Raw genomic sequence first — 18696 nt, forward strand, 5'->3', positions numbered from 1 at the left:
ACAGCGGTGGTGTGCATAAAGCTGTGTTGGTCTGAATTTGTTTGGCAAAGCAGCAGGAACGCTACTGATGGGAGTGACCTGGGAGGGAGATATCAGTAAATCTGTGAGTTTTTCTCAAAGGTGGCATAAGTCAAAATGTTTGCACAGCTAAGACTAAAGAGTCTTGATTCTACTTGGTCAAACTTTACAAAAATAACTTGTAGAACAAGAATCACCCCATTTATACATACACATTTCTTTGTTTTACCATATTAGCTTGCTCTGCCAAGGTTATTGAGAATGGCCCACAAGGTACGTTCATTTAGCCACAGTTTACAAACCTGCTAGGCAGGAGATTTGCATATAGAGTTCCAGGTACCTATTTGAATGAAGCTTTATCTCCAGTCACACCAGAGATTTTACACAGCCTCTGGCAGTGTGCAGAACCTTCAGCAAGGCCAACGGAACTGTGTATCCGGATCCTCATCAGGGCGGAGACACAAAAAGACAAACACTGCAAAGCCTTGTTTGCTGACTCGTCTCATTTTTCACTGTTCCAGGACTGATTTCTAACACATTTACACTACGTGTTCACCACCCCTTCAACCTTCAATGAGATTTAATAATCCACTTTTATGAATTGACCATGCACCTTACAACACAAGTATTTATTTAGCATTCTTACTAAGAGTTTTTATAAATAGAACAGAACAAAAAGATTCAATCAAATCTTAACACATGCAATCTTTTCACTGCATTTATAAAACACACTCATATAAAATATGTCTCAATTTAAGGGTACTAAAAAAGGATTCAAAAGGTCAAACACAGGCCACTTCATGAGAATATCCTATTGAGAGTGAGAAATATGGTGAGCTAACTAACATGTGGGTGTGATTTATTCGTTTATAAATGCAAAAGAACTCTAAATTTACATTAATCTTGTCAGGTTACGGTTTTGATGAATTACTGGATTTAATAGAGGAACAAATTCTGAAGAGGAAGGTGTATTCTAAGATATGAAAAGATGCTCTGTGACACCTTAAAGGATTTTTTTCAGGTTCAATACAAGTTAAGCTCAATCAATAGCAATTGTGGCATAATGTTGACTACCAGAAAAAAAATTATACTCCCTCCTTTTCTTTAAAAGAAAAATGTAGGTTACAGTGAGACACTAACAATGGAAGTAGATTGGGCCAATTGTAAATGGTAAAATTCTCATTGTTCAAATGTATAGCGACAAGACGCAAACAATATGCTTGATAACATGATTTTAGTGTGATAAAATCACTTACCTTTTCTGTGCTAAGTTACAACTTCATTGCGATGAAGACATATTGTCGGTGACAAATAACTGCATGTTCATCCACCTAGAACAGTAGATTATAAACTTCACACATTTAAAGGCATGATTTTCAATTATTCAGTTGTTTATTTATTATTTATTTAAACTGTACAATCAGGACTTTAAGACATTACAGCATCATTTTCTGTAAAACAGCTTTGAAACAGTGTTTTTTGAAAAGCAATATACAAATAAAAATTACTTGACATTTCTGCCTTTTAGCCCCCCACAAATTGGCCATTCCATTGTAACTGCCTCACAGTGACCTTAAATTAGCACAAAATTGTTTTGTGGTAATCAACATTATTCCACAAAATCTGTCGATTTAGCTTAACTTGTTTATTGAGTGAACCCAGATTCCTTTATAATGAGTTTATTTAAAGAAAAGAAAAAAAAATTCTAACTCTTAATTTCATGTATTTCCATAGTTTTTTTTTTTTTTACAGCCATAGGTGGTCTTCATTCCTTCCTTGCTGTCCATCACATCATTTAACGCTGTGCTGACTCTCGTGGTGTCTGCGAAGATCCACTTTCCTCTGGAAGCCCTTGGAACAGATCTCACAACCGAACGGCTTGAATCCGGTGTGTTTGCGACTGTGTGTGATGAGGTTGGAGCTCTGGCTGAAGGCCTTCCCACACACCTGGCATTTGTGAGGTTTCTCTCCTGTAAACGTAACATTTAACATACAGACTTTTAAAACACGTTTTTATAAACTGAAAGTCTTTTTAATCAGTGATAAAACAGTGGTGAATCTTTGCTTTAAAAAAAGCAGCTTGAAGCTTAGATTTGCGTGCCACCCAGATTTGTTCTGTTTTCCAACACAGGAGTGGCTGTCTGCAACAGCATACATGCAAACATAACTTTCAGAGAGGCTTCGTCAAAGCAGGAAGACCAGCTATGCAAATAGAGACAGAATTTGTTTAATCTTTTCTTGATTTATCTGATGCCGTGCCACTCTTCGAAACACACTCTAGAAAGTGTATGTCTATTCAGGATAATAAGGAGTCTGCCTGTCTGTTTTAATGATTTACATGGAATGACTTCAGAGATACCACTTTGAATGTATTTCCAAATAATAGAGGAACAGTTATTCAGCTGCATTAAACCACAAGTGTTCTTGTTTATTAGTGCCATACACCTCTATTAAAGCATGACATTAACATGCAGTCATACACAGTGACGTCTCACCTGTGTGGATGTAGGTGTGTTTCTTCATATCGGATTTCTGGTGGAATCTCTTGCCACAGTATTGGCAGGGGTAGGGCCGTGTGTCCGAGTGGATCAACAGGTGAGTGGACAATGTTGAGGAGCGTTTGAAGGTCTTTCCGCACATCTTGCACTCAAAACTTCTTTCCTGTAAACACAAATCAACAATAACAAAATATAATTTTTCACATTTCTTTCATGAGCCAAAATACAAGCTGATTTCAACTGGGACATCTTCATGATTTTTTGCCTGCTATTCATTTGTTTTTGCAAGCAATTTTAGTGAAGATCAAAGGCAAATACATCAAAAGGCACATTTTGTTTGGTAAAACAAAACAGTTGCCATTAAGCATTTTAATTAAAGATCAGAAACCATGTAACATACAACAAACAAATATGTCAACAAACATCAAACAAATGAAACAAAACAAGTATCAGTAACAAAAGAGTAACAAAGGCTATATCTTTTTCTTAATTACTGAGCTAGCAGTGTAAAAAAACCCAACAAACAAAGAACTAAAGTAATTTTTTTTCAATGTAATCCTTTCAAACCAAATGCCAATTTTCACAGCAATTTCTTGGCACGATAAATATTTTAAATAAAAACAATCAATTCTGGAGCCTTTCACACTGGGGGTGAGCATTCGCGAGCCACCAAAGGGAGTTTTTTTACATTAAAGCTGATGTATGTCATTTTTACAACACTATCTCCACCGAACGGAATTGTAAATACAAACAATGTCTTCATAACAACTTTCTGAAAACGCTCTCCGCTTGCCATTGGTCAAACAAGATTCGAAGTGTTGTGCATTCTGAGATGTTATTCTGCTCACTACAATTGTACAGAGTTGTTATCTGAGTTGCCATAGTTGTTCAATCAGTTTGGCCATTCTTACTCATCAACAAGGCCTTTCCATCCGCAGAACTGTAACTCACTGGATATTTTTTGTTTTTGCCACCATTCTGAGTAAACTCTAAAGACTCAAACCGGCCCGTCTGTCACCAACAATCATGCCACAGTCCAAATCACTGAAAATGTGTTCCCCATTGTGATGGTTGAGGTGAACATTAACTGAAACTCCTGACCTCTATCAGCATGATCATATGCATTGCACTGCTGCGACATGATTGGCTGATTCGATAAAAGCATGAATAAGTAGGTGTACAGGTGTTCCCAATAAAGTGCTCAGTGAGAGTATTAGATTTGCTGGGGCCTCTTGATATCTGACACATTTCGGAGATCATGATGTTAGAGATTACAATACCCTTAATACTAGAAGCTAAACTTGGCATCACACTTGTTTGTTCTTACCTGAGAGTGGACATTCATATGTTGCTCCAGGCTAACTGCATGACCAAAGCTCTTTCTGCAGATGCTGCATCCAAAGGGACGTGTACCACTGTGAGAGCGTCTGACGTGAACTTCCAAGCCATGAGGGGTGGAGAACACCTTCAGATGAGCACAGAAACCAATGGTGAAAACATTTTACAAAAGATAATTGTGTAATCAGACTAAACATTCTGACTAACATCTCCTGTGCTGCATGGAAAATAGAATAAAGAATGAGGGCTTTTGACTGGTACTATATATATGCTTAATGGAGTAAAAATATAGACACGCATTCACACACACACACACGCACACTTTCATATGGCATTTATATCTGAATACCTTGTCGCAGGTAATGCAGTGGAAGGTGTTAGACGTAGGTGAGTAGTGTGTGCTGTAGTCCAGCGCTTGTGAAGGTTCTGAGCTTTGCTTCAGGTGAGCTCCATACAGGCTGCTGGTGTGCTGCAAGAGCGATGGAGGAAAGCTCATCTGCCTGAAGTCATACGGTGAGGGAACATGATGCCAGGCATAAGAGCTCTTGTAGTAGGGAGAGAACTCTGCCAGTTGAGTCTCTGTTAGAGGTAAAATATGTCTACATCATTATATGTCTACATTGTTACACTGAAACCATTCAATATTATGCCAGCTCTTCAAATTTAACCAACAGAAAAAATGTATCAGTCACTCACTGGATAAGTAATAAGGCTGGCTGGTTGGAACAGGCAGCTCAGGAAGAGACGGTATCGGGCATTCAGGCTCTCTCTCACACTTGATGAAGTCATATGGGTCTTTGTGGGATGGGCGAATGACAGAATCTAACGGGGGCTGCTTTGGGGAATTACATTCCTTTGATTCCAATGAGACAAGTGCTGGGACTAAGAAATCACAACAAAATCACAAGAATAATTAAAGTGATATTGTTGCAGGTTATCTAATGACATACAGAGGCCCCAAAAGTAGGGTACAAGGGGGGCTAAAGGCCCACTGGGGTAAAAGGCACTTTTGATTTGATTTTCTCCCAAAGCACTAAACAGCAACAAAAACTACACAGTAATTCTTCTAACTCCTGATCCATGAGATCATTGCATGCAATGTCTAAAGTTTGATTTTGAGGTAATTTGATGTAATAATTAATACTTTTTTAATGTTTTAATATGTAGCTAATGACAATCTATTTTGAGACAAAATACTTGTAATTTTCAGTTTTGTTCAAGGTGATTAAATCAAACAGGTTTTTTATATTTAGATTTTGTATTACTGTCCAATAAGTTAAAGGATTGTGTTTGGGGTAAAAAGGCACCCTGTTGCAGGGGTTAAAGGCCCCTATAAAACACATTGTTTTTCTTAAGTGGGGGGAATAGATTTGATAAATCTACTAAGTGGGCTCACATTGACTGATCCAATCATAACGAAGATTAATTTGTTTATAGATTATTATACTTGACAACTAAATACCTAATTTAGTTGACCCTTTTCTGTAGTGGTTATTTTTAATAGGTATTATCTTAAATTGTTGCACAAAAAAGCATCTTGCTGTCTCTAAAATATTTGCTTAAGTTGAAAATTTTTGCCATATAACTATCTTTTTAAGTGATTCTTTATCAAAACAACCTTCCATTATTAATTATTTTCACAACAAATTATGTTGCTCATTAGTATTCAGTAACAAGACATTTATTTTTCATTCTTGATACACTTTGTGACCAGATTGAGCACATTTTCCTTAAGGTGTGAATTCACAAATGTATTAATTTCCTTGCATTAATTAGATAACGAATGATTAATCCAAGTGGCATTTGCAAAAAATTTTACCTTTTCCTACTTAACTTTAATATTGAATTACTTTCAGACTTACTTTATTATCTAGTCCCAGGTGCATTTTAAAAGTGTCCAACTGGTATAGTGATATAGTAAACATAGAGTCGCAATGGTTATAGGGCACAATTTGTCAATTTATGCAAACACTTTTGAGACAACAAGATGGTTTTTTGAGTAACAAATTAAGATAATGCTTATTATTCCTTTTAATTTCAAACACATTTGGCATTGTATAACATCTCAAGTTATAAACAAATTAAACCATTTTATATGAATGTTTTATAAACAAATTAATCTTCATTGTGATTAAATCAGTCAATGTGAGCCCACTTTGAAATTGTATTTGTTCCTAACCTATTCCCCTGACTTAAGAAAAACAATGTGTTTAATAGGTGCCTTTAGCCCCTGCAACAGGGGGGCTTTTTACCCCAAATAATATCCTTTCAATTACTGAACAGTTATATATATATATATATACACACACACACACACACACACACACACACACAGTACTGTGCAAAAGGCACATAAGATGTTTCACCAAAGCATTTGTTTTAAGATGGTTATTTATATCTTCAGCTTTAGTGTGTCAATAGGAAATATAAATGTTAGACTCACAAACATTACTTTTGCAAATAGAAAAGATTAGAATAGATGAACAGGGAGTCCTGCAACAGATGTTATGGCCCCCCACTGAACATCGTGTCAGTCTGAGATTACATAAAGAGACAGAAGCAATTGACAGCCTAAATAGATAGAAGAACTGTGGTGAATTCTCCAAGAAGCTTGGAACATCTAATCTTCCAACAACCAAGAAAAACTGTCCAGGTGTACCAAAGAGAATTGGTGCAGTTTTAAAGGCAAAGGTGGTCACACCGAATATTGATTTAGCTTTTTTCATGTTTACTGGACTTTGTATGACATTAAGTGATAAATGAAAACTATTAATGTCATTATTTTTTAAGACATCCTCACCATGCAACATAGTCACAAGTGCCTGAACTTTTGCACAATTATATATATATATAATATTATTTTTAACAAAACTGACAAATAAGTATTTTGTTTCAAAAGAATTATAAACATTTCCAGGATATTCATTAGCTCATAAATTTGCTACATTTAAAAAACATTAACTATTAGATCAAATTGCCTCAAAATCAACCTTTAGACATTATACGCAATTACCTCAATGATTGGGAGAGGAAAAAGGTGCAGTTCATAGTTATTAACAGGTGTTCATGAAAGTGCTGTGTTAGCTATTAGTAATGCTATTTAGAGTTCTGGGAGAAAATAAAATTCAAAGGAGCCTTTTGTCCCGTTGTACCCTATACTTTTTTAACTGTCTTCAAAAGTGTCCAAATCCTTTTGAAGACACTAGCCCATATTATTCACTAAAAACAGGCTAATCCTCTTTCATTTAAAACAGATAAAGTAAGTAAGATAAAATAAGAGACTTTGCAATTAAATAGAGGCGATTAGCCTATGAAAACCCCAGTAGCATATTATGTAGAATCATATGAGACTGTTCTGGATAACACTATAGCCTATTTACGAATTTCCCCCAAATGAATCCTAATAATAGCTTTGCAGTTCTGATCCTGTGATAATGCTGGTCTTTTGTTTGAATGGGGCTCGTTTGCATATCCGTGACATCCACCCTAACCGTTCGACAGCTTACAGACTTGCTTGAAGTTGCAGTAACTGCGCTCGTGTCTCAAAACTTACTGAGCAGCCTATTTACCCCGTGTCTCTAAAGGGTCGTCCAGACCTAAAGCGATCTTGCGCTAAATAAAACAGAACGCAGGTGTCTCGAGACGCGTTTTAACATACGGCGTCTAAAAAACGCAGGCTCCTGCGCGAGACGAGGAGTAAAATTCAAAGACGACCGTCTAACGCATATTTACATAGAACAACAGTTAATAACTTTGCATATTAGGTGTGAAGAACGGCACCTCATGTCCCAAAATACTGTCCTGTGTTACTCTGTAGGTTTTGAGACACAGATGAAGAATCAAAGACCAGTCACCCGAGGCATAAACATCAGTCATCAGCAAACCTCAATCTGACAGGTGCTCAGTTCAACACTCAGCACTCACCGAACACAAATCTTTTGTAGGCCTATGCATTGTAGTCCATCATTTAAATAATTTTAAACGAATGCGAATCAAAATTTGTATCGTATTATATTTTACTGTAGGCTATTATCTTCTCATGAACACCATATGTCAAATGTAGCTAATATTGAGAAGTGAATTTACAAGTTAAATTAAGGCTGTTTTTTTAAACTATTAGAACAGTTCCTAAAAAATTCAATAGCTAGGCCTATATGGGCAGTGTACTAATAGCACTTACTTGTCTTGGGTGCTGGGTCCGAGAGTTGATTGGGTTCACTTTGCTCGGTGTCGATCGGTCGGTGCACATTGTAAGATGAACACTTTTTATTCTTCACCAAAAACGATCGTGGCATGATTCTGTAAAAACACAGATTTGTTGGCTGTGACACTTCATACTTGTTTGTTATGATCTATAAGTAAACTTAAAAGTGTCCACAACAATTCACGACAAAACTTAAATTGATCCAGCTAATTATGAATGACGAAACTTAAAAAACGTCAGAAATCAACTTTACACTGCGTTTTTTTGACGCAGCCTGTGTTACAAAGCAAACTGCTCTAAGCTCCTGTAATAAGACCATTTTATTTTCAGTATCTAAATAATCATTATAACACTTAAAACAATAATACGCTGTTAAAAGCCGCGGATGTTCCACAATTGTTTAAGCCTACAATAGCCTACTTTTACTGTTGCTATTGATGTTTGGGCAAAGTTTCAGCCAAGCTTTTCCCTGATCTGAGACACAGATTTTATAACATATGTTAATGAGTTTATATGACTTAATATAGCACATTTGGTAGTCATTTAAAATTATTTATAATTCTATTTAAAATCAAATAGCACCTGTTCAATAATAGCCTAATTCCTGATAATTTGTTCTTTTGGAAGTTGACGAAATTTCACAACATAACGTGTAATCTTAATGGCCTTTAATGAAAATAATTGCCATTAATTCCAAACTTGTTTTCTATGAAAATGACTTTACCTGAAGTTGTGTTTAAAATCCTTTCTTCTGCGTACTGAGTCTAAAACACTGCTGTAAAATCCGTTATGATGTTGAAAAACTTAAGCACTGCATCGCTGTTAGTTTGTTGCGTTGGGTTTTTTAGATCCCCTCCCTGATTTACAATCCGATAATTTTGCGGTGGAATCTGACTGTGCTTTCAACCAATGAGAGACAGCACACAGGTGCAACATTTGCTTACAAAACTTAACTTAAAGAGTCAGGTTGGGAGGCACAGTTTGCCGTAATGGCTCACCAAAAAGTTTAAGATTATCGATTAATAAATACTAGTTACAATTTTAAAATGACAATAATATAATTTGGTTAAAAATCTAAATGTTATGGTTATTATGCATCTTTGCTTCATAATAAATAACATTTAAAAGGTTCATTGTTAGCAGAGCAATTTATTAAAGGGTACATTTATTTGATAATTAACAAAACAATACCTACATTTTATAATGACCAGTTACTAATTTATCATCATTGTCATATAGGTCATCTGTTGACTTACCTCCTGTAAAACAGCTAGTGGGCTTAAGACATAAGACCAGTGGGATAAAGCAGCAAGAAACCTTACACGCTGTACCCCTCAGATATACACACCAGACCTGTAATGTTGGTACCTCTGAATGTTTGCTTAGTGTTATTTGCACAGTTGTTTTCTGGTTGCAGCCTTTAGGCGTTTTAATTAGATATTTGGTTATTAAAAGCACAATTAGCCGACAAAATTTTTCTGTGTTCATCTTAAACACTGTACGCTTCAAGAGTATTAAATGTTTATTTTTAATGCACATTTTTAAATGTAGTGTTGTAAATATGTTGCTCTGCATTGCATGTTCCTCCACTAAACAATGTAAATTTGAAGATTTACTGGTGATCAATTCCATAGAATGGTTGCCTTTGGCAAGCGCACTATTTTAAAATCCATACGCCACCCGGTGGACTGTTGGTAAACTACAGCACATATAAAACGAATGGCTGTTGATCACATGGCGAACTTGGCGAAGTTAAAATATGAGTAAATCATTACCGGATTTTAAGAATAATTGAGAGATTTGTCGTGTTTTCTTTTTTTACGAGCTCTCTTGATTTCATTGTGTATATAAAATATTCTGTTCATAGGTGGGCACACCTCAATCAAGCTTAAGGCAGATTGAATTATTAACGATAAGCGTTTAAAAGGCTAAAGTCAGTCCACCTGTAGTCCCATATAATTAACTAAGACTGTATAATACTTTATACATATATAAAAAAAATATACTGAATGAAGTAGCCTTATGCGGTAAATATAAAGGTCGTTCGCCGCGTAATTATCACAAGCAGAGTGGCGCAGCGGAAGCGTGCTGGGCCCATAACCCAGAGGTCGATGGATCGAAACCATCCTCTGCTAATTTTATTCTTGAAAGTGTTTGTTTAGAAAAATGTATATGTCCTAAAGAAAAGGTTCCTGGTTCACACTTTGTATGCATAATGTCTCTGTCGTGTTTAAGGCACTTAAAGGGATAGTTCGCCCAAAAATGCCGTTAAATTACTCCATGCCGTTCAGATCTGAATGACTTCATTTCTTCTGCTGAACACAAACGAAGATTTAAAAACAGTATCTCATCTCTGTAGGTCCATTCAATGCAAGTCACCAGGGTCAAAATCTTTGAAGCTCCAAAAAGCACATAAAAGCAGCATAAAAGTGGTTAAATCTATGTATTCATAAGTGATATGATAGACATAAGGGGAAATTACTATAAATCTCCACTTTCACTTTCACATTCTTCCTCTACTGTTCTTGGTGATTCAGCTTCTTTGTACATATCGCCAACTTTTCGGCAGGGAGGAGAATATATAGTATAAAATGACTTACATATGGATCTGTTTCTCACCCACACCTATCATATTGCTTACTGAAGACATAGATTTAACCACTGAAGTTGTATTGATTTTCTTTTATACTGCCTTTATATGCTTTTTGGTTCTTCAAAATTCTGGCCATGCTTCACTTGCACTGTATAGACCTACAGAGCTGAGATGTTCCTCTAAATATGCTTGTGTTCAGTAAAGAAAGAAAGTCACACATTTGGGATGGCATGAGAATTGCATTTTTATTTTTGGGTGAACTATCCCTTTAACCACATGTTACTCCAGAAAAGATATGTGTTGTTAAAGCACTGTTAGTGTCTTTGAATCAGAAACTTGACAACTGAATGAAACTAATGAAGAATACATTTACAGAGAGCTTTAGAGATTGATTGGTACTAAATTCAACAGCAGCCATGCAGACACAATTACCATTCATCCAGCATAGTAGGTTATTCATTACAAATTATTAGAAAAGGCATGTAATAGGTGGCAACTCACCATTGTTTTATGTGCTTGAGTGCTGCAAACTTGGAAAGGATTGAGATTTTTGATTTGCACAATCTGGACAATTTTAAGGAAATAAATCACTGATGGAACTAAATAGATGTGTATAACCATGTTTAACCACTAGAGGGAAGTCTGCACAAAAATATGCATGTTAACATGATTTTAGTGTGATAAAATTGCTTTCTGACATTTTCTGTGTAAAACTATATCCAATTTTACAACTTTGTTACCATGACGACGTTATGACGTAAACTCTAATCCCCTAAAACGGCCGTAAAACGATTTAAACAAATGTACAGCTAAAAAAAAATACATGAGTTTTAACAGAAGAATTAAAGTATGTGCATTTATACAATTATACGCTTTACTTTTCTGTTTAAACTTTCCAGAAATTGGCCCCATAAACTTCCATTTGAAGTGGATTAATGTAACCTTGATTTTTTTTCTTTTTTTCTTTTATTTTTTTCTTTTTTGAAGAAAAGGATAAACGAGTCGAAATTTATTTTTATGGTAATCAACAAAACCTTAAAGTCCAGGGCCCTCCCGAGCAGTCAAGGGCCCCTGGGCACTGGCCCCATTGGCCCGGTTGGTAATCTGTCCCTGCCTTTAATGCCTACCTCTTTGAGGGCCAATATTTGCCTTCTGAACGAGGCATTTTAGTTTTATGTGAGCATATATCTTTTCTAACCATATAAAACACTGTTATCCTTTTATTTTATGTACTTCCATTTAATCAATGTATTAAAACCAATTTTGAATAATTTGACTGTTTCTTAAAATTTAATCAGAATTAACTAAATATTTTTGTGATTATATGTATAAGGTATTTATATATTTAGCTAATCATTTATAAAAAATTATGTAAAAAAAATATTTTTCAAAATGCGTTATTCGATTATGAGCAGCTGTTTCTTGGTCCGATTCAGCGGCACGAGGCGAAAACCGCATTACAGCGCACTGCATCCCTCCACCCTTCAGAAAAAACGATCCAGGCCCTAACGGCAGGATCACTCCAAAACTTCCATACGTGAGCCTTACTTGCGTCATATTCACACTATTTATAGCGTAAGATTGTATGTAATTTTGAGGCTATTAACGTCAAAATATCAAAGTCCTGTTAAACTATACAGACGTGTTTATGAGCGCTGGGGGATTATTTCTCATGAGCAGTTGCGGAGGGTGATTGCGTAGGGAGGGGTTGTGAGGTGTTCAAGATGGCGGCGCCCTGTGGAGTGCAGTTGCTTTAACAGGTAAACAGCTTTATTGAACGATGCATTTTTTCTTATCATGTCCAGCGACAGTCGTAATGTTAGATGTCTTCGCCACTCAATATTATTTGTGCTTTATATAATTTGTTAGACGTCATTTTGTTTTGCTCTAAGCTTGTGGATAATAATACTCCTCACTCTCCTACTGAAATGATAGTCCTTGTTGATTGATACAGTTTCAAAACGAATTTCTACAAATCTGCGCATACATATGTAAGAGTTTATGGAGGAAGGTAAAATGCATGTGGATGTATTTCATTTTTTCACGCAGATTAAGAGAGAGTCCCACAGATTCTGGCCATTGTTCTCGCGAGCTGTTTACGCCAGTGCTCATTTAAACACGGAGACATGCTGTCAGTGCATGCAGCCTCAACCACAAGATCTAGATGCAAATAAATGTTTGCATTGCCATTTTGGACCATGCATAGTCATACATGTTTACTGGATTTTGCTTTCCTGCTGTGGTGTTTGAACCGAAACCCCTTTGCTGGTGTCTTGCAGGCAACGTTTTGCCTTGTTTGTCTTTATGGCACACAGTCTTATAATGCACAATTTCAAACACTGTTAAGTAAAATGTTTTACTGATTGATAATTTGAAAAAGTTAAATCTAAAAGATCATTATATAGATTTTAGGCCAGATATAAAGAGCATTTTAGCTGACACCCAGTTTAAATGCACGAGCAGTTATATTTAACCTATACTCAACTTCTAGAAGGATTATTGTGTCAGATAAAGCTTCTTTATAGTGCTGTTTACAGCCATTCTTTCCAGTTGGCAGGCACAGCCACAGTTTGTTAAGAGGTTGTCGCATGCTGCATCATATCAGTGTGTTTTTCCTCTTGAGTGTGATGCATGCTCTTAGTTTGTAGGCTACGATCATGAAGTTAATCAAACTCTACTTATTAGAGTGCGCGTCAGCCGGCGGAATTTTAAATCTGTCCCGGTCTCGAATCCCGCTCAGATTGGGTCTCGTCCGCAACTGGTTGAAGTTTCACAGTTTTGGAGTTTGTGTTTATTTACACGGCACGCTCCCATATTATATGAATACTCAGACACTCGTGTGCATGTCATCATTATAGTTTTCTATGATCTCAAGTTATTTTTTGTATTTTTTTTTTACATTTACATTTTCCAAAGTGATTTACAGTGCACGTATTACAGGAACATTCCCCCCGGAGCAACCTGGAGTTAAGTGCCTTGCCCAAGGTCACAATGGAGGTGGCTGATTAACAGTTATGTGCTTTAGCCCACTGCGCCACCACCACTCTAGTTACAAATGACAATCCACCAAGTGCAATGCTTGTTAGTGTTTTCCTTGAATACACCCACCAGAGTTTTGTAGATAGCTGGTGGCAGCACGAAATTTGTTGGAGACAGGCTCACTTACAGGAAATTCATGAAGAGTTCAGAATGTCAAAATAAAAGCATGAGGGTTTAAAAAGTGCATGACTTACATTTATTACTCTTGTATTTAAAATTAAAAGTGAATAATATTAATAACAATTTATTATTATTGTCATCATTAGTATTTGTTTACAATTTCTAACAATATTTACGTTGAGTCCTTTAAAGTCCAGATGCAAGTTGAAACATTTTTGGGAAAAGTTAAAATAAAACACTGGTTTCTTTTCTACTGTAGACTTGAAGACTGGAATTCTGTTAATTTTGCTGCTACATTATCCACTATCCAGTATACTAGTTAACAAAGTTTTCCTTAATAAGCTATACATTTATATTGAAATGATGTGTAGTTAGAGGTTTTTGTTTCTTTACATATTAAAGAGTGCTCCCAATTAGTTCCACACAATAATGTAAAGATATTCTAAACTGATAATGCAAAAAACGACACTGGTATCGGATCAGGATCAGTTCGGATCGTAAGAGAAACAGTGGTATCGGTGTATCCCTAGTTTAAACCCTCAAAACATTTGCCATATTCTCTTTCATTATTGACCTTATTCACTTCCATTGTATTTTGCCCTTCAATTGGAGATGGGCATATCGTAATTACAAGTTCCGAGCACATGAACGATCAGGCGAAGTCATTCTTACAAATGAGAAACCTTTAATTCTAGATGATAGTGATAATTCTAGGTTTGTTTTAAACATATTAATAATCCGTTAGATACGATGCATTTATAAATCAAATCATATAGTGAATAAGTGATGCAAGTTTATTAATTTATGTTTATTCACTAGTACAACAGAAAAAGAGCTCTAGCCTTAATTCATTGTGTATATTTTTCTGTATTTTGTTTCCTACTTAAATCCGTGACATGCTGTTGTAATGAATGCCCAACCCAGAGGTACATGTAAAGTGATATGATAGCATGTTCCCCCAACATGCCAGTTGTTATGATGAAGTAAAAATCATAACAAATGGCATGTTGGGGGAACATGCTATCATATTACCTTGATAGTTCAAATCCACTCCACACCTTTAATATACTGCCATCTCAGCCCTATTAGAGTGTATTGTCTATTGCATGTTAACACACAGTGTCCTTGTAGAATATAGTCTATTGTAATCAGACCATTAAGACGTTTCTCTGGTTTCATTATGAATTTGCTTTGAGCATTGATTACAGCATGGCATTGGCCTATCCTCAGGCTGGTGCAACAACTGTCATCTTTTGTTGTGACTGTGCAATAACGTCTTAACATGTGAATCTTTTGTGTTGCAACAAACTGCTAAATCTTGTTTTTGGCATCCATTTCCGTTTGATTAACCTCCAACACCCAACATGAAAAAGGGCCCAATTTTTATGAATTTATGTACCACTGGTAGAGTGCATCTTACAATATCGCATTATCTTGAACCCACATAATTAGGGCCCAAGCACACTGAAAGTGCGAGAGCCCTATTGTTCGAGCCCTATTGTTCTTCTAAGAATTATTATTATTATTCTGCTTTTCAAGGTTGTCAGTACTTTTGGGGTACATAAAATGCGTGAAAACTCTTGAAAGTTTGCATAAACATCAGAGTTGTTGGCCATTAGGACTTGCAAAGTTGCAGGGGGGCTCCGTAGCACAGGCTAGAACATGGGCATGTTCGGGGGGCTCTGTAGAGCATCCCTTTTGAGTTACAGTCACCAAACTTTGTACACGTATAGATCTCATCAAGTCGGACAACTTTCGTGCTGACAGTCATAAGCTCTGCCCAAAAGGAAGTTGGCCATTTTGGATTGTTTAAAAAAATGCATGCTCTGGAATTTAAAATACTCCTCCCAGGGATTTCATGTTACAGGTACCAAATGTGGGCAACATCATGCCAAGACATTGACGATGCTAAATTGCAAAGGGAGTTTTGATATATCGAATGGTGTTGCCATGGCGACGCGATAAATTAACCTAAAAAAAATTGGAATAAGGAAATGTCTCCTATCTTCTGCATACATGATGAGATTTACATCAAAATTGAGCCAAATGTTTGTCCTTGGAGGAAGTGTGGCACTTACAACAGACTTTGAAAAAGTTATCTTACATAAACTGAAATAGCTTTTTTTAGACACTGCTGATTAGGGCTTCCCCGACCAAAGATTTACCTTGTCGACTAGTAGTCGTTAATTTAAGCCATTAGTCAACTAGTCATCGCACATTTTAGATATGAATTTAAATTACTTATATTTTGGGGGCATCAGAAAACGAGAGTTCAAGGGCAGAGAAATAATATTATAAGTAACATTGGTAACACTGTTCTACATTACAGAGAAATAGTAATCCATAATAAATAGCTTTTAAAATATAAATTTTAAAAGTGCATGCATGAAGCGAGCCGCAGCGACACCAGCAAAAGGGGTAATGATCCTGAATGTGTTGGAAAAACTAGCAAGGAGACTATCTGAATATTTTTTAATTTATAGAGAGAAATACACATTAGGGTTGTGCGGACAGACGATGATCTCAGGGATCGACGATGGTCGTAGTGATCACCAATAGCTGATGCCTTTGACCATATCAAGACGATATTTGGCTCGTTTTCCCATTAAACTATTGAATTATTATTATTATTAGACTATTATTATTATCAAATTAATATTACAATAACTTGCCCGTAGACACACAGATACGTGCTTGAAGAAACACACTTTATTATTAAGAACATATGACAGAAAAGTATCTATGTGCGTGTGTGACCCGCTGATACGGAGGTGTGCAGTTTCGTGGAATGCACATTTCGGGGCTGAGGGATCAGTGAATATTCTTGCTTTAGTGAACTGCAATGGTGGCATATCTATTACTCATTGTATGATTAGAGTCCAAGTTTACATTAATATTGAGTTGTTGCTCTGTCCACCTTGCATTGTTTTCCGAAAGTCAGTGGGTGGAAAGCCGTAGTGCTTGGGCCCAACTAAATTTACAGTTGATGTTGCTGATGACCAAATGCGATTTATAATGGTGTTATAATTCTGTAAACTGTAAAAAAAAAAAAAAAAAGAAAAAACTCTAAACTTTGAAGTTAACTTAAGAAAGGCAGAACACAAAGGAGGGAACAAAACTAATTTATTCACACACAATGTATTTTCCTAGACAATTAAATACCTGATCGGTAGAGAATGAACAGATGAAGCTTTTTTGCCAGAGAGATGTTGACAACTGTTGTAACACATTTTAAATGCACTTATTTTGTTCCAGTTTCATATTAATTTTTTGTTAAAATAAATAAAAAATAAAGCCAACGGGTGGAAATTGACCCATAGTGTTTGGGCACGTCATTGCTGCTCGCAGCTAAATTTACAGTTGATGTTGCTGATGGCCAAATGCGATTATAATGGTGTTATAACTGTTAAAAAAAAAAAAAAAAAGTGTTTTTCTCACTCTAAACTTAGAAGTTAACTTAACAAAAAACAGTAACTGCAAAATGTTCTCATAAATATTTCATCATGTTGGGTACTTCTGGACGAGAATGAATGTCAGCCCTCAAATGTCTCTTGCAGTGGTGCCTGGAGACCATTTTGTTGGGCACCCCAGGGACCCCTCCAGGCTGGACCGAACACGGGCCGCTGTGAGAGTGACGTCTGAGAGACCTTCCCCTCTCCCTAGTCCGTTTCATAGACACCCATCTCCGAACCCTCCTGCGGTGTCTTTACCATCATGTCCAGGGAACAGCTGAACGTGGGGGACCTGCTCCCTCTTCTGGAGACCTCTGACCTTCGCCAGCTGGACGAGATCAAGGGCCTTATCAATGAACACCTCAACACAGGTCCCCTTGAAACATCAAACTTAAAGCTGAATTGTGTATTTTTTAATATAGATTATTTTAACTTACTCATGTCCCAGCTTAAAGGGATGGTTCACCAGAAGATGAAAATTATGTAGTTATTTATTCACCCTCATGACTTTCTTCTGTGGAACACAATAGGAGATGTTGGGCTGTATGTTCAGTCACCATTCATTTTCATTGTGTTTTTTCCATACAATAAAAGGGATTGGTTACACATTTTGACTAACATATCCTTTTGTGTTTCCCACAAGAAAGAAAAACTGATTAAAACTGGTTTGGATCAATGGATGACAATATCAGAAAACAGCCCTTTTCTTTTGCAGTTCTGTTTGATGATGCTATTGGTGCAAAAATGACACACATTCAGCTTTAAATTAAAATATTGCTCGTAGTTAGGATTTGTAAATAGGGCACTCTTTGGGAACGTTTTCATTATTTGTTTATTTTGTCAAACTAATTGACTTAAGTTTCACCCTTCACGACTAACTCCCTGCTGTCTTTTATTACATGATTTTCAGTTGATGTCAGTTCATGTTTTGTAGATCGGGGGTCCATGCTGCTGAATGGTTTGGTGGACTATTTCCTAGAGACCAACTCTGCTCAGGCTGTGCACATTCTGTCCTCAGTGAGGGAGCCGCACGATAAGGTTAGACCACTGTTTAGCTTCTCGCACATTCTTGAATTGCTAGATGGCAAAGATGAATCTTTAGCTTTCCCATGGTCATAGAAAACCTGGAAAAGTCATGAAAATTAATACAATCTTAAAAGTCATGGAAAAGTCTTTTAAATTTCTAGAGTAAATTTATATATATTTTTTCATTTTTTTTTCCCTGCTCTTAAATATTTAATGAGCTAGACACTTATTTTGGGTAGAGTTCATTTGTGAAGTAATTTTCTGCCTGCATGTTTAGACGGATACTTGAGGTTACCCCATGTGACTCTACCTTCCCTAGAAACTGGGCCAATTTGGTTGCTTAGGAGACCTGGCTGGAGTTACTGGAGTGCAGTTTGAATTTAGAAATGTATTTGATTTATTTGAAGT

The 18696-nt window shown here is 36.3% G+C and overlaps 2 protein-coding genes across 4 annotated transcripts in view; one reads left to right on the forward strand and one right to left on the reverse strand.

Moving 5' to 3' along the window:
- Nucleotides 1-634: 634 nt before the first annotated feature.
- Nucleotides 635-9409, reverse strand: LOC127627984 (zinc finger protein Gfi-1b-like). 2 transcript variants are annotated; one of them, XM_052104619.1, is made up of 7 exons: nucleotides 9315-9409; nucleotides 8035-8153; nucleotides 4551-4736; nucleotides 4204-4433; nucleotides 3844-3981; nucleotides 2514-2679; nucleotides 635-1988 (listed from the first exon to the last, which is right to left on the reverse strand). In XM_052104619.1, exons 2-7 carry the CDS (start codon nucleotides 8147-8149, stop codon nucleotides 1810-1812), a joined length of 1014 nt encoding a protein of 337 aa, XP_051960579.1. In that variant the 5' UTR covers nucleotides 8150-8153; nucleotides 9315-9409; the 3' UTR covers nucleotides 635-1809. The 2 variants fall into 2 exon arrangements, with proteins under 2 accessions (XP_051960579.1, XP_051960578.1); XM_052104618.1 differs by lacking the exon at nucleotides 9315-9409 and adding an exon at nucleotides 8783-8905.
- Nucleotides 9410-12363: 2954 nt separating this feature from the next.
- Nucleotides 12364-18696, forward strand: part of LOC127627982 (hamartin-like) — a 34383-nt gene continuing 28050 nt past the window's right edge. For both annotated transcript variants that reach the window (XM_052104614.1, XM_052104615.1), the window contains exons 1-3: nucleotides 12364-12411; nucleotides 17368-17633; nucleotides 18197-18300. In XM_052104614.1, coding sequence (XP_051960574.1) covers nucleotides 17525-17633; nucleotides 18197-18300 — 213 coding nt within the window. In that variant the 5' untranslated portion in view covers nucleotides 12364-12411; nucleotides 17368-17524. The remainder of the gene's footprint in view (nucleotides 12412-17367; nucleotides 17634-18196; nucleotides 18301-18696) is intronic.

The sequence above is a fragment of the Xyrauchen texanus genome, chromosome 34 (genome assembly GCF_025860055.1).
Source record: "Xyrauchen texanus isolate HMW12.3.18 chromosome 34, RBS_HiC_50CHRs, whole genome shotgun sequence".
In the NCBI taxonomy this organism is placed as follows: Eukaryota; Metazoa; Chordata; class Actinopteri; order Cypriniformes; family Catostomidae; genus Xyrauchen; species Xyrauchen texanus.

Coding starts and splice junctions, on each gene's coding strand:
- LOC127627984 (XM_052104619.1), bottom strand. CDS start 8,149: ATGCCACGATCGTTTTTGGTGAAGAATAAAAAGTGTTCATCTTACAAT. Junction 4,434..4,550: donor CCAGCCTTATTACTTATCCA/GTGAGTGACTGA, acceptor TACCTCTAACAG/AGACTCAACTGGCAGAGTTC. Junction 3,982..4,203: donor ACTGCATTACCTGCGACAAG/GTATTCAGATAT, acceptor GCTCATCTGAAG/GTGTTCTCCACCCCTCATGG.